This window comes from Echinops telfairi, unplaced genomic scaffold (assembly GCF_000313985.2).
Source record: "Echinops telfairi isolate 266 unplaced genomic scaffold, ASM31398v2 ScPeMD7_4048;HRSCAF=4782, whole genome shotgun sequence".
In the NCBI taxonomy this organism is placed as follows: Eukaryota; Metazoa; Chordata; class Mammalia; order Afrosoricida; family Tenrecidae; genus Echinops; species Echinops telfairi.
In genome coordinates this window covers 1731040-1747482 of record NW_022107947.1, presented here as the reverse complement: position 1 = coordinate 1747482, position 16443 = coordinate 1731040, and the positions used below count along the sequence as shown (strand labels likewise).

General features: G+C 38.6%; 1 protein-coding gene across 1 annotated transcript in view; it reads left to right on the top strand.

Annotated features, from left to right (window-relative positions):
* Window positions 1–16443, top strand: part of HERC1 (HECT and RLD domain containing E3 ubiquitin protein ligase family member 1) — a 177455-nt gene that overhangs the window by 100050 nt on the left and 60962 nt on the right. Inside the window, exons 35-42 of the mRNA XM_045294958.1 lie at window positions 894–1133; window positions 3071–3154; window positions 4083–4600; window positions 6376–7151; window positions 9029–9227; window positions 11889–12049; window positions 14563–14679; window positions 15468–15699. Coding sequence (XP_045150893.1) covers window positions 894–1133; window positions 3071–3154; window positions 4083–4600; window positions 6376–7151; window positions 9029–9227; window positions 11889–12049; window positions 14563–14679; window positions 15468–15699 — 2327 coding nt within the window. The remainder of the gene's footprint in view (window positions 1–893; window positions 1134–3070; window positions 3155–4082; window positions 4601–6375; window positions 7152–9028; window positions 9228–11888; window positions 12050–14562; window positions 14680–15467; window positions 15700–16443) is intronic.

Here is a 16443-nt window from a genome sequence, read left to right as displayed (position 1 = left end):
TATATTAAAAAAGAAAAGTTGGGGGGGCGGCTATTTTATATCCATGATTGTGATTGGTTCCCTGTTTCTCCCCACCCCTTCTCCGTACCCTCATGGTATCGCTACTCCCATTACGTATCATGAGGGGTTTATCTGTCCTGGATTCAGTGTGTCAAGAGTTCTTACCTGTACCGGTATACATGCTATGGTTTAGCCAGATTTGTAAGGTAGAGCTGGGGTCATGATAGTTGGGGGGTCAGGGGGAAGCATTAAAGAACTAGAGGAATGTTGTGTTTTTCATTGGTGCTATGCTGCACCCTGGACGACTGGTTCCTTCCTTGTGACCCTTCTGTGAGGGAATGTCCAGCTGTCTACTGATGGGCTTTAGGTCTTCACTCCAACCCCCATCATTCGCCTTCATATAATTGTTTGTTTTTGGGTCTTCTGATGCCTGATACCTGATCCCGTCGACTATGGAAAGTTTTAAGGCAGTGCTGAGAATTGTTTACCAAGTAAGCCCCCAGGTCACAGTCAAATGCCATCAGTCCTAGATCTGCTGTGTTAACTCCTGTCTCTTAGGCATATAGAAAAATCTATACCTAGGGAATGGGAGCTCTCACTAATAGCTTTGACAATAGACATATTTCCTTGACTTCCAAGTTGTGAGATAAAAATACTTATTTTTGTATTTTCTAGGTACTCAAAGGTTATTTTAAATGTGCAAGGTGAATAAATCTGTCTTAGAAACTTTGCAAATTGATTATTTTATTTTTATCTTATCTTCACTTAGGCTGAGAATAAACTTACCATGTGCCTAAATATTTATTACAAACATATTTTCCAGTATTGGTTATAACCATTCATAATATGTAAGGACTTCTCTATATTAATGAGCATCCCTCCTTTCATTTTAGTTTTACATTGTGAAGGAAAACAGAGGGAATGAAGGCACGTGTGTCGGTGTTTCCCGCTGGCCAGTCCATGACTTTAACCACCGCACTACCTCGGATATGTGGCTGTACAGGGCCTACAGTGGGAACCTCTACCATAATGGAGAGCAGACTCTGACACTGTCCAGCTTTACTCAAGGGGATTTCATCACCTGTGTGTTAGACATGGAGGCCAGGACCATTTCCTTTGGGAAAAATGGAGAGGTACGGAAACCATTCACAAGAGTTCTGTATTTCCTTGTTCTTTATGTACAGTTATTCAAGTGCTGGTTACTCAGTTTGTGGACTAGTCATTCTCCTCTAACTATTCTCTAATCCCTGTTGGTTCTGACAGCTTGTGTCAGCACCAGGCAAGTGGCAGAAAGGAAGAGTAAAATCTTAGTAAGACTGTTGAAATGGGATGAAAAGATTTAGGATCTTTCTTTGGAATTTGCCTGGTTAGCAAGTCTCATTGAAATGCACCAACTTTTTTCTTTTTTAAATCATTTTATTAGGAACTCTTATAGATATTATAACATTCCATGGTTCAATTAGATCAAGCATAATTGTACATTTGCTACCACAATCAGTTTCCAAACATTTTCTTTCTTCTTGAACTCTTCAACTAAAGCTCCCCTTTATCTCCCCCCTCCCCACTAAGAACTCATTATTTTTGTTATATATTGTCATTATTAAGTTTTTTTGGGGTATGTCTCACCCCATCCAATACATCCATTCACCTACAATTCTGTTATTTGCTCTCTCAAGTGGGTTTTACAGTTGTCCTTGCTCTCAGCTGCCCTCCCCCCACTTCCCATATCCTCAGGGAATCATTACTGGGAATGGGAACCAGTAATGGGAATACATTACTGTTTCTGAAGGGTTATCTGTTGGATTTCGTGCATTGAATGATCTTAATTATACAAATGAGCATATGGAGGTCTAGTAAGATTTATGAGGTAAAACAAAGACCACAATAGAAGTGGGATGAAATATTACAGAACAGGAGGATAGTTAAGTATTTCATCAATGCTATACTGCACACTGAATTTATTACCCTTTCTGTGTGGCCCTTCTGTGAGGGGCTGCCCAATTATCTTACAGGTGGGTGTGTTGGGTCTGCACTTGGTCCACACTCCTCCTCAATTTCATTGCTTATTTTTGAACTTCTGAAACCTATTGCCATCGACTCCTCATGATCACACAGGCGGGTGTGATATGTGGTCACTTGTTTGATCCCAAGCCACTAAGACCCAAGATGCTCTGTCTTTTAATAGCCAGGCATCCTCAGCTTTCTTCACTACAGATGCTTATACACCCATTTTGTCGTCAGCAATTGTTTAGGGATGGTGGGTGTCATGCAATGCCACATTATTAGAACAAGCTGTTCTTGTACTGAAGTAAGATTTAAGTGGAGACCCAAAGTTCATCTGCTTCCTTGTCGTATTTACATATGTAGATAGATACACCTATATTTATGTGTTTCTGTTCATACATATCTATGTTTATACCTATATATGTAATTTTTACCCTTTTTTCTTTCCTCCTGCACCACTATCATATTTATCCATCATTGACCTTTCCGGTAATTCCACTTAGATACATTTCAATAGAAATATATCAAACACTACCAGGAACAGTACATGCTCCTCACCTTCAATTTTAGAACCCTTGCTCTTCCCCTTTCCCTGTCGTTATTGGCTCACCACCCCCCCCCCTTCCTGTGTGGTCCTTGTTGGGCCCCCCTCCCATCCCCCCACCCCCACCCCATTGGTCCTGGCACGTTCTCCTTGGGCTTGCTTATCCTGCCACAGAGAGAAACTACAAAAAAAAAAAAGAAAAAGATAAGACCATACAAATAGTTCCAAATCTAACTGGTATCCTGACCCAGAGTAGATGAGTATCTCTGTAAAATAGTGAGCAGGCCCTGTTATAATCCATTAGCCCAATCTCTTTTTCTTTCAGGGCTCCATATCCCAAAACCCACTTACCTAACAGCATTTATACCCTTTTAGTTCTCAGCATTCACGTCTGAAAGGCATGGAGATGCACTAACTTTTACTCTGTCTCATAAAAGCCTGGAATTTACTATTGTTGGACATTAGTAATTTTTAAAAATATTTTTGTGTTTTTTCCTTTTCATCACTCCTGCCATGCTCTAGGAACCCAAATTAGCCTTTGAAGATGTGGATGCAGCAGAGTTGTACCCTTGTGTGATGTTCTATAGTAGCAACCCTGGAGAGAAGGTAATGGAGCCTCCAACCTTTCTACTTAAACATAAAGGGTATTTGCTATTCTTAATTAGTGTTTGTTAACATCTGTTAGAACCTGCAGTATAATTAACTCTTTATACCATTAAAATAGCTGATACTGATAATTTACTTTTCTAGAAGATGGTTAGATATTTTCAATAAAGCATTACTTAATATTCTGGCTTTTTAAATAATAGTAAGTCAACTTTTAAGTATATATATTACAGAAATTATAGAAAGTAGCTTGGGAAAAAAAGGAAAGTAGCTTAGGGATAATTTGGTTCATTGATAGTTATGCCCTGGGAGAGAAATCTAAAAATCATCCTAAATGTTAAACCCCAAACCACACCAAACTCACTGTGATTAAGTCAATTCTAACTCATAGCAAGGGGTAGGACTGCCCCAGTGAGTTTCTGAGACGGTAACTTTTTACAGGAATAGAAAGCTTCGCCTTTCTCCACAAATGTTTAAAGATGCCATTAGTTGACTAGTGCAGTCCAAACTTGTTCTAGACACCAGACGGCTACAATTTCTGGCCTGTCTGTAACAGTTACTCGCTCCATGTTGGAGTCACTTGATGACAGACAGACAGTACACTTGTTTGTATTAGGAGTGCAAACAGTAGTTCAACATGTGCTAAAATTTGAAATGACTGATATTTTAGGAAGGAGCCCCTGGTGGTGTAAGTTAAGTGCTCAGCTAGTAATTGAAAGCTTGGCCATTCTGACCTGTACACAGGGTCTGCAGTAGATTAACCAGGCAAGCTGCTGCCATAAGGGTTTCAGTTTAGGGAACCCAGAAGGGCAGTTTTACTCGCACGCTGGGTTGCTGTGAGTCGGAATCCACCCAGTGGCACCCAACAACTGCAACATTTGAGGAGAACTATTCACATTATACATTTTCCCCTCTTTCCTTTATACAGGTGAAAATTTGTGACATGCAGATGCGTGGCACACCACGAGACTTACTTCCGGGAGATCCCATTTGTAGTCCAGTAGCTGCAGTGCTAGCTGAGGCCACCATTCAGCTTATCCGGATCCTTCACCGAACAGACCGTTGGACTTATTGCATTAACAAAAAGATGATAGAGCGGTTGCACAAAATTAAGCTATGTATCAAGGAATCAGGGCAGAAACTAAAGAAAAGCCGCTCTGTTCAGAGCCGAGAGGAAAATGAAAGAGAGGAGAAAGAGATCAAAGAGGAGGATAAGGGTAAACACAATAGACATGGCCTTGCTGACCTCTCAGAAGCACAGCTGAGGGTGCTTTGCATAGAGGTGTGGCCCGTACTGGCAGTGATAGGAGGAGTTGATGCTGGTCTCAGAGTTGGAGGTCGGTGTGTTCACAAGCAAACTGGGCGCCATGCCACACTGCTGGGAGTGGTCAAAGAGGGCAGCACATCTGCCAAAGTCCAATGGGATGAAGCAGAAATTACCATCAGGTATGACCTGTTGAGTTACACTGTTGGCTAAATGAGTAGCTACTGGAGAAATGGGCCATTGGCTATGGAGAGAGAATAATTAGCATTTTAAGTGAGCTAACAGTTCACTTTTTGTTCCATAAAGTTAAATATTGATCTGTAACAAAGGAATATTTCCCAAACTTACACACCTTGGAATACTTTTTATAAATGATGGGTACTTTTTGGTTTAGTTTGGTAGAAGAATGGTAAGCTCACTAATTTAGGCTTAACTGGGACTCTTTCCAGTTTTCTTTTGGCTTCTTTCTTCTTTAAATCATTTCCATTATATACTGGGATTAAAAAAAACAGCCAGAAATTCCATACCAGCTGTTACATTTTATGTTAAAAGGGCTTACATGTTAAGGGAAAACATTTACACCACTAAAGCTAAATTTAAGATTGCCTGTGATTTTAAGCATTGCTGTGCGTTTTTAAGGCACATAGTTCAATTCTCTCAATATGTAACATCTCAAGTAGATATGAAAATTTTATTTATTTGACACAAACTAAATGTTTAAAAGCATTCACGCATGTTTGCATTCAAATATAATTTGTATGAAAAAGAGTTCATGTTTAAAAGAAAATATGTTAAATATGTCCAGTGCTAAGGGGATTCACTTACCTAAGGATTCTGTACAACACTCCTACTTGAAAACATTGATTTATTGATATTGTGCAACTGTGCATAAAACTCCCTAATGTAGCTTCTACAGTGTTGACGTGAAACCATATCTGAAAGAGTAGTTCTTAGTGTGATTTTGGAGGCAGTGCTGTTTTAGAATCCAATGAAATCGATGGACCCTCTCCGTTGAAAAATACACCTACCTATCTTCACCCTCATCAAGCTAAGAAACCAAAGAAAAATTTTAGTTGCGTGAAAGTATGTACTACTTATTTTCTTCTCAGTGTTTTACACAGGATTTATGATGCCTTACCAAGATTTGTGTAATACGGCAAATTAGATACTTTAGTGAATGAAATTAAAATTAAAGCAAGTAAGAAAATGAGGCAAATTGAAAATAAGATTAGGAAGATAAAATGGAACCAGGATTTCAAGAGTGCAGCAAATGTGTGCCACAGAAATTACCTTGCTAAACTTTGTTAATGTTTGTGTAAGGGTAATGTTTTTAGGTTCTTGGAAACTTTTGTCACATTACAGGACTATATTTTTATTTGAACTCTAAATTAGAAGCCTTAATTGATGATTGTAAATTAAAATTTTTTAATGAAACAGTCTTTTCTGGATGGTTATAAATAGCCATTACCCACATAACAAACTGAATTTATTATACAGGTACTCCAGTAATAGAAATGTTTTACCTACTGGCCAAATCCAGCCCCACTCCTAGGTTTTATAAATGAAGTTACTCAGCCACACTCATTCATTTGGTGTCTCAGTGGCTGCTTTCATATCATAGTTAACAGAGACCATATGGCATGCAAAGTCTGAAATATTTACTACCCAGTTCCTTTATAATAAGTGTACCAACTCCTGGTTTACATTATGTAATAGTGAATATTCTTATTTGAAATCACATGCACATTTCATTGCTTGTGCATTTAGCATCACATCTCCCCATTTTCTCGCTTTAGACTTGTTTTTCCCTCTGTTTGTAATGACTTCTCTAGTTTGTGTAAATTATTTTCTGTACTGTGTACATGATACATCTTATTTTGTCTACATTATTTTCTGTACCTTCCTCTTGTCTATCCCTCACTTGCTTCTTCCTGTGTCATTCTGGTCTTTATTAAAGCTTCCCAACTTTTTGGTCGCCTAGTGATACTCCATTGTATAACCTGGAGCCCTGTGAACCACTGCTGTTTGACGTGGCGCGATTCCGAGGCCTGACCGCGTCTGTGCTACTGGACCTAACATACCTGACTGGCATTCACGAAGACACAGGAAAACAGAGCACCAAGCGACATGAAAAGAAACACCGGCATGAGTCTGAGGAAAAAGGAGAAGTTGAGCAGAAAGCTGAGAGTGACTCTACTTTAGATATGCGAACAGCCTTAACATTGGACGATGCCAAGAATCAGGGCACCACAAGCTCCAAATCAGAAAATGAAATCTCTTCATTTTCTTTAGATCCGACGCCACTAGGTTTGGAGCCTCAACATCAGATTACAGAAGGTAAAAGAAAAAGTCATGAACACATGTCCAAAAACCATGACATAGCTCAGTCAGAAATCAGAGCAGTCCAGCTGTCATATCTGTACCTTGGTGCAATGAAATCACTTAGTGCCCTTCTGGGCTGTAGCAAATATGCCGAACTGTTGCTGATCCCAAAAGTTCTGGCTGAGAATGGCCACAACTCAGATTGTGCGAGCTCTCCAGTGGTTCACGAAGATGTGGAGATGCGTGCAGCCCTGCAGTTCCTCATGCGACACATGGTGAAGCGGGCCGTCATGCGGTCGCCCATAAAGAGAGCGTTGGGACTAGCAGATTTGGAACGTGCACAAGCCATGATCTATAAATTAGTGGTCCATGGGCTTTTGGAAGACCAGTTTGGGGGCAAAATTAAGCAAGGTATGTAATGTATATTTATTTATTTATTTATTTATATATATATTTCTTTTGATTTTTGACCTGTTGAAATTAATAGTAATCACCAGAAATTATATACTCTATAACATATGCTGGACTTCACAAAGTTTGTGTAAAAACGGAATGAAAAGATGATGGAATCTTTTTAGGAAAATTTTGAAGCCCCTTTGTATCTCAAAAAAATTTTTTTTTGGCAGAGGGAAGGGTTGAAGCAATTATAGTATTTTTTCTTTACAAGGCGAAACTTCTTTTTCCTTGTATATTAGTAATCATCTCTCTCCATGATATTTTATTGCAACCCCACACAAGAGTTAGAACTTGATCCTTATTACTGCATGTTGTAAAATTGAAATTTAACTCATGCTGGAAAAGTTAACTCAGGTTTTACTGATTTTTCTTTTCCTCAAAAAACCATTTTATTAGGACATTATGTAGACGTTATACCATTCAGTAGTTCAGTCATATCAAGCAGTGTTGTGCAATCGCGACCACATCATTTTCAAAGCATTTTTCTTCTTTGTACTCCTTGATGTTGGCTCCCTATTACCCGCCCCCCACCCCCCTTAGGAACCCTTAATCTAGTTATTGCTTCTATAGATTCATCCAACTAGGTTTCATATACTAAAACATAGAAAGATACATAGTAGAGGGTCAAGAATGCTACTAACAAAAGATAAAAGCCCCAATCTGAAAACAAAATATTAATTTTAAATGAGTACCACATCATACTCCAAGTGTATCAAAAGGGAGATCAAATTACAAGATTTTAACTGTTCAAGTCAGGTTTATCAGCTTAGGTAGTTATTGATCTTGTTAAAAATAGAAGTTACTCTAGTCTCATACATTTTAAAGGGCATTTTAATTTTATAGTGCATATAAAACTATATACAGTATGTGTAAATATCTACATAGGTCATATAGAGGGTAAAAACCTTGTTTTATTTTTATTCTCACCTTTGGATCTGAATTTTGAAATTTATTCAGCAAATGTCTATTGAGTGAATACTATGAGTTAGGCAGTTGGCAGCAAGTACAAGAAAACAAAAGTCCTTTGCCTTTTTGACCCTATAAGCATCTTCTTGATTTCTTCCTTCTCTTCTTATTCTTACTCCCTTTAATTTCCTGTTCCTCCCTTTCATTCTTTCATCGTTGAGGTACTAAATAGTCACAGAGAGAGGCATGGTGCTTATAAGTCGTAGTGTTAAGATCATGATGTTGATGAAGAAATGTAGCCATTTAACAAGGGTAATGAAATTAATTGTCTTTGCAACAACTCCATATTTCATTATGCTTATTTGTAGGTTCCTTTACCAGATAGTGAAAAAACACATCTGTAAATGCTTTTTAAACGTTTAAACATTTGAACTAAATATTTCTCTCTCCTTTTTAAACTCTTAGTGGGGGGTAGTTTTTGAGGCATTGCTGCTGCTTTAGATTATGGGATTTTTGTTTTTATTCTTTTATCATTTATGTGTCTTTTAGTATTTATATATTCTTCATCTATAGATTCTCCGTCTATTAAGGACTGAGGGGAAAAAATATTGGAAATCAAAATCAGAGCTAAGGAAATACAATTTTTAATGATTGAGTATCTCTAGAGAATCTTTTGTAAAATTTTACAACCAAAAGCAAGGTTACTATTTTTGTGAAAGAACCTTCTCTAAAAAAAGAAATCACTAGTAATAAAGGCATGTTATGTCCTTGTGTGTAGGGTCCACACTAACAGTGTAATAGTGAATATAAGGATGTAAATTCATTTGTAAGCTTTTATTTTTCTATAAATTCTTCATTTTGAATATTTATAAGCATACACATTTTCCATCCCATAGCAAATCCCGGTTCTTTACCTTGTGTTATAGAGACTGAGCAACTAGCTGAAGAAAGTGACCAAGCCCAGCAGGCACAGACACCAGTTACCACTAGCCCATCAGCCTCGAGCACAACTTCCTTCATGAGCAGCTCCCTGGAGGACACCACAACTGCCACCACTCCAGTCACTGACACGGAAACGGTGCCTGCATCTGAATCCCCAGGAGTAATGCCACTTAGTCTTCTCAGGTAGAGAAATTGACCTCTATTGTCTGCCTAGAGATAGGAAGCATGCGATTGCTCTTTTATGGATGCATTGGGTTCCCAAATGAATCATTGCACTATAGAGCTAGAAGGAACCTAAGAGGATCTAAGAAATCAGATTTAAAAAGAAAAGAAAAGAAATCAGATAAAAAAAACTCACGGCCATCCAGTCAGTACCACTTATAGCAACTCTGTAGGACAGGGTAGAACTGCCCATGTGTTTCTGAGACACTAACCCTTTAACCAATGTGTAACCACTATGCAACCAGGTCTCCTGAGAAATCAGATAGTCATACTTATTTTCTGGAAGTTGAAAATGCCCACCAGAGAAATTTAGTAACTTGCCCTAAGTCTCATAGCTAGTTAGTGGTAGCCCCCACGTGTAAACAGCTCTGTTATTTATCAAATAGCTATCTTCTTGTGATTTTTTTTTCAATCTTCTTTAAAATGTGGCTAGACTTTTTAATCTCCTCAGAAAATAGTCTCTTTTCAAGTTATTTCTCATTTAAGCACAATTCCTTAACTATTCCTGTATTCTTATTATAAGATCAAGCAAATCTACTTTCTAAATGAAAGAGCATGTCATAAGATGCTCTTTCAAAATAGTCACCCTTATTTTGGTTTGTAAACTTCAAATAACAATTACTTTTAAAAATTTCTTTTCACTCCTATTTGCCTGGTGCATCTACAAAATGAAAGTCTTTTGAGGGAGGACCTTTAGAGAGGGACTTTTTTGTGAGCTCTCTTAATTGAGGCTTATGTGAAATAAAGGGAGACAGAATGGTAGCTTCCTTTTCCCCTTCCCTTAGTTGACAGATTCGTATTGTCTTCAGTGTCTGACTAAAGACCTTGTAGAGTAGCAGAGAAAAAAGTAGTTGTAGTTAGTCTCAATTTTTGTTTGTTTCTTTTGATCACTTTTTTTGAGGGCACTTAATTCTTATTACAGTCCATGCATCAATTTTATCAGGCATATTTGTACATATGTTGCCATCGTTCTTTTCTAGACAATTACTTTCTATTGAGCCCTTGTGCTCTCAAGTTTTGGTGTCTATACCATCTGAGGAGTTTCTTAAAGCTCTGGGCTATAGTGCCCAGCAAGTCGGATTCAGTAGGTCTGGTAAGCTTATTATGGTTTGTAATTTTCATTACGTTTTCAAGTGATTCTGATGCAGTAGGTAGCAGTAATTTCACACTTTGAAAACAAAACCATTGCTTTCCCCCTCTGGTCTTGGGTAGGAACACGTGAGTAGTAAGCATTCCCTGCTGGGAGGCCAGCCTCCAGGGGTCTTTGACTACCTTGCCTACTTCAGCTTTCTCCCTTGAGTAGCCCAGTTCCAGAAGGTGTCCTCTGTTCAGTTATGAGGAAGAGCAGAAGAATAGCATGTGATAATCCAGTTTTGTTGTAGTGGTTAAGTGCTTCACTACTGCCTAAAAGGTTGATGGTTCAAACCCATCTGCCACTCTGCAGGAGAAATATGGACAATCTTTCTGTGAAGATTTACAGCCTTGGAAACCATACAGGGTCACATTGATTCACAATCAGATCAACAACAATGGGGTTAGTTTTGGGCTTATCAGTGACAGAATTCCAGGCATCTACAAAGGATCAGTAGCAGTGTCGTCCTTCAATCAGATGAAGTAATGGCCCCTTTTGGTGCCTTTCTTCTCAGTCTTGGTTTCCCTGCTGCTGGTTGGAACTACATTAGGCCTTCAGATATCAGCCTGGCTGGGAGTCATTTAACAGAAGAAAAGCCCGTTGGAAAACTACTGCCCCTCATGTGAACACGATCATATCACAGTTATTTAGCAGTGATACCCCAAACAAACAAAACTCACTGCCATGGAATTAGCTCTGATTTATAGGGACCTTATAGGCCAGGGTAGAACTGCCCCTGTGGATTTCCAAGACTATAACTCTGTATGGGAGTAGAATAGCTTCATCTTTCTCCTGCACAGCAGCTCATGGTTTCAAACCGCTGACATTGTGGTTTGCAGCCTAACTTGTAACTCACTATTGTCACCAAGGCTTCACAGTGATACAGTGATTCTTAAAAGTTCTTCATTTTGGTGCGCATATCTAAAGAACAGCAAGGATTTTCTTGTGCTTTCTCCAGTCAGTCTTTGCCTTCTTAGCTTGAGAGAGGCTGCTTCTCCTGGACCTTCCTTCTTTCTGTGTACTATTCATGTATCTATTTCAATTGTGCGGGGCAACTTGCCTGGACACTGTCACTCTTAATCCATGAGAAGGTTTGCATGCCTAGCTCATTAATTGACATTTGAATGAACTACAGATTACCTAGTTTTAAAAGTCTACTTTTACTCTCTATTGTGTGATTACCAAAATACCCCTGCCTCTTATCTTAGTATTATAGGCAAGGCCTTTTATTAATTGCTTTGCTTTGCTTCCCTGTTTCTGGTGTTGCTCATATTTTGTTGAACACGTGATGATGATAAGGTTTTATTTCTTTTACAGTTAAAGCACTCTTAAGTTAATGGTTTTTAAAACCAAGGAATCTCCACCCCCCTTCATTAAATTATACCTAACTCATGTAATTTTTCAAGCTGCATACTGTTTAAAAGAAGATTGTGATATATATGTCATTTACTAATTGAATTTTTATGCTAACCAGTCTTATTTTCTTAAAGGCAAATGTTCTCTAGCTACCCAACCACCACTGTACTGCCCACACGTCGTGCGCAGACGCCTCCAATATCTTCATTACCAACATCTCCTTCTGATGAAGTAGGAAGGAGACAAAGCTTAACTTCTCCGGATTCCCAGTCAGCAAGGCCAGCCAACCGCACAGGTGTGTGTGCTCTCGTGCACTGTGACATCCAGACCTCTTAGCAGTCCCGATGTGGGGATGTTATGTGGATGCTTTGTCTTCACTGACGGCAGAACAGTGGTTTTAAGGAAGAGGAGGGGCTGTCCCATTGGACTGAACTGCTTTCTCCATTCTGCAGCTATAGACTAAAATATGACTATTTAGAAAGTAATTCATGTACTGTGTATCATTCATATTATACCATCTTCTTTCCTAATGTAGGCAGCCTCATTCTATAAATTTTCCTCTGTATACTGTTTATCTGCATGCCACAAATTTTGAAATGCTGTTTTAATTTTCATTCAATTTAAAGTATATTCTAATTTACCTTTGATACCCTCTTTGACATAGGGGTTATTTGGAAGTGTGTTACTTGGTTTACAAATACTTAGGGATTTTCCAGATATCGTTCTGTTGTTGATTTCTAATTTAATTTCCCTTTCACCGGCGAACATATTGTATATAATTTTGATTATTTTGAATGTATTGAAACTTGCTTTATGGCTCCCGAGTTTGCTCTGTTGTGATAAATGTTCACGTGCATCACTTTTGTGTTATTCCTGCCAATCATGAGGAAAACCGACAAACCCATAGTGAAGGTCATTCTGCAGACAGCTATCCTGTAACCTTCAGAGGATTAAAGTGATTAAAGGCTGCTGAAGCGACAGGCCCACTGAATGCAGAGATGATCCCAGATTTGGGTCCTTTTCTGTAGAGAGCATTATGGGCAGTATTTGGTGGAACTAGAATGGGATCTGGATTAGATGGTAATTTTCTGACTTTGGTGGTTGTATGAGAGGGCTTTAAAAAGTTTGTAGGAGGTAACTTCTTTTCATTCTATTTCCCCCCCACAAAATTTGTGAAGCCCCCTTGTATTTTTCTGCAGGAGGATGTTCTTTTTTGTTAGAGCCACATGCTAATTTCCTCTGAGGAGATGAAGCATCAGGTCTGCCACTTACTTTCACATGTCAGGAAGAAATGAGTACTCTGTGCCATCTTTGCAAATACGAGGATGTGTTAAACTCCAAAATCACAGATAGCTTTATTGAACAGAAATATTAAAATGTAAAGCTGTTATTACTACTTTTAAAGCTATTATTTCTTGACATATCTTCCACCAAGGTTGGTACACATCTGAAGGTGGTGTTTCCATCCCTGTAACTTTCCCCCCCAAAGTTTCTGTGTTCTTAAGTTTACACCAAGTCAAAATGACAGTTTTAGCATCTTCGAAGGATTGAAAGTATGTTCCTTTTGATGTTCTTTGAGTTTGGTGAACAAAAAGAAGTCTGGAGGGTCAAGTTCAAGGCTTCAGGGTAGATGAGGTGTTGTTTTCCAACGAAACTCTCACAGGACAGTCCTTGCTACCTTCAAATGATGATGAGCAAGGGACATTGTCCTATTGGTATAAAATTCGTTGTTGCAACTTTCCCTGGCCTTTTTCTCACTAATGAGGTTTTCTGTTTTCTTAAAACTTCTTCGTAAGCCCCCATAATTGTCTTGCGTGTGCTAAGAAAACAGTCCCCATAACTTTGAGCCATTGACCCAGCTGGTCCCCTTGGCAAACACTTTTCAGGCATCCTAATAAAACTAAGACAAGTGTATTCTTCAGATAAGTTGTTTGCCCCAAATCATAATTAGAAAATTATTTCAAGATAAGAAAACTTAAAAAAAAATTTTTTTTATTATCAGATTCACTTTGTATTACTAACAGATTAATCTGTATGAAAACTTTTGTAAAGCTATTAACAACTTTATTTACATTTAGTTATATAGTTAGTGAATTTTTTTTAATCGTTTTATTAGGGGCTCATACAACTCTTATCATAATCCATACATACATCAATTGTGTAAAGCACATTTGTACATTCATTGCCCTCATCATTCTCAAAACGTTCATTTCCTCTCCACTTAAGCTCCTGGCATTAGGTCCTCATTTTTCCCCTCCCTCCCCACTCCCCCCTCCCGCATGAGCCCTTGATAGTTTATAAATGGGTATTTTGTCATATCTTGCCCTGTCCAATGTCTCCCTTCACCCACTTCTCTGTTGTCTGTCTCCCAGGGAGGAGGTCACATATAGTTCCTTGTAATCGGTTCCCTCTTTCCAACCCACTTTCCCTCTACCCTCCCAGTATCGCCACTCACACACCACTGGTTCTGAAGGGATCATCCGCCCTGGATTCCCTGTGTTTCCATTTCCTATCTGTACAAGTGTACATCCTCTAGTCTAGCCAGACTTGCAAGGTAGAATTTGTATCATGATAGTGGGGGCGGGGAGGAAGCATTTAGGAACCAGAGGAAAGTTGTATTTTTCATCGTTGCTACATCGCACCCTAGTTAGTGAATTCTTAATAGCACATTGTAAATACAGTTTTTGTGGTAAAATTGGGTTCCTCGGCTGATATTCGGGTTGGCTTGTACTTGAGTATATAGGTATACTTTTTTCCTCATGGTATGTGATAATACTTAGACCCTTATTTCTGTTTCATTTGTCACAGCCTTATCAGACCCAAGCAGTAGACTTTCAACTTCACCCCCCCCTCCAGCAATTGCTGTGCCTTTGTTGGAAATGGGGTTTTCTCTCCGGCAGATTGCTAAAGCCATGGAAGCCACAGGTAGGATATGTTTTTCTGTATCAGTATATTCATATATACAGGAGGCTTGATAGTTCATTGAGTTAAGCATTTGGTTGGTAACCAAAAGGTCAGCAGTCCAAACCCACTAACGTTTTATTCAGTGAAGATGAAACTGTCTACTTCTATAAAGATTTATAGCCAAGGGTAGGGAGAAGGTTGGGGAGAGTGGGGAGGAAGGGGGATACCAATCGCAATGAATGGCACATAGCCACATACCCCCCTCCAGGGGGAAGAAGAACAGAAACCAGAGGGGAAGGGAGACAGCGGTCAGTGTGAGATAAGGAAATAATAACAATCTATAATCTATCAAGGGGTCACAAGGGTCAGGGGTGGAGGGAGGGAAGAAGAGCTGATCCCAAGGGCTCAATAGAAGGTAAATGTGTGGTAAAGAATGATGGCAATATATGCACAAATATTGTCTCATACAATTGATGTATGGATTGTAACAAGCTTTGTAAGAGCCCCCAATAAAATGATCTTTTTTTAAAAAAAAAAGTATGGGACGATTCTTGTCTGTCCTATATGGTTACTATGAGTCAGAACTGACTCAATGACAGTGGGTTTAGTTTATTTTTATATGCATGTTTGAAAAGTTTTATCTTATTAAAGGTCTTATTAGGAAAGCTTTTTAAGAGGCCATAAAGCTTGGTAAGATTTTCATTTTAATGCCAGATTCAATTATAAAGCCATAACAGCAGCCACTCTTCATTGATAGCATTAATAATAACTGCCCCAATTCAGCACTAGACCTTTTCCCTTCTGTTCAGGTGCTCGAGGAGAGGCTGATGCTCAGAACATCACTGTCCTTGCCATGTGGATGATAGAGCACCCTGGTCACGAGGATGAGGAAGAGCCACCGCAGGCAGGCAGCACGGCTGACCCCAGGCATGGAGCAGCAGTGCCCGGCAGTGGGAAGTCCAATGATCCCTGTTACTTACAGTCTCCAGGAGACATCCCATCAGCTGATGCTGCTGAAATAGAGGAGGGCTTCAGTGAAAGGTGAAATTCTAATTTTTGTTTTTCTTAAACGGTGGTCCCAGACGCTCCTTTCATTTCCCTCATAGATGCTTCTAAATAGTGTGTAAAGTTGATAACAATGGGTTCCTAGAAATGTGGGCATTTCGGTTGTAAATGTAGTTTTCTCTGGAGTGAAAATGACTTGACACGTTTTGACTTGACTGGTTTTTTACGTTAAATTTTGCTAAAGTAAAATTTAAATCTGAAATCTATTTTAAAACAAAATATATGCTGAAAATGTTTATGAAGGAGCATATTTCAATATAATGTAATATTAAAGAGTTAATCACACAATAAAAAATTGATTTAAAATATTTTTTTCCTCTTAATAGTTAATTTTATATTTTCTTTTTTTTTTTTTTTTTAATATTTTCTTCTTTTCTGTAGTTTTTAAACGTTCAACACAACAAACCTCCGTTTAAGGGATAAAAAAAATTCTGTGATGGCACCTAGCCTAAAGTGAGCTGTAATAAAATATTCTACAATTCCCTTTAAAACCTTTTCATTTTTAGCACTTCTTAGGATTTGGACCTTTGTTTTTCATTTTGACTATGATGAAATGTTACTACTAAGAGTTGTATCTTTAACAACAACAACAACAACAAAAAGCCTGTGTCTTATCCAACATGCAAAATTCCTCACATAGCCTCAGTGATTATTTTCATAACTTATTTTGAAATGTCTGGTTCTCTTAAGCAAGGAATCCAAAGTGCTGCAAATTGTGTT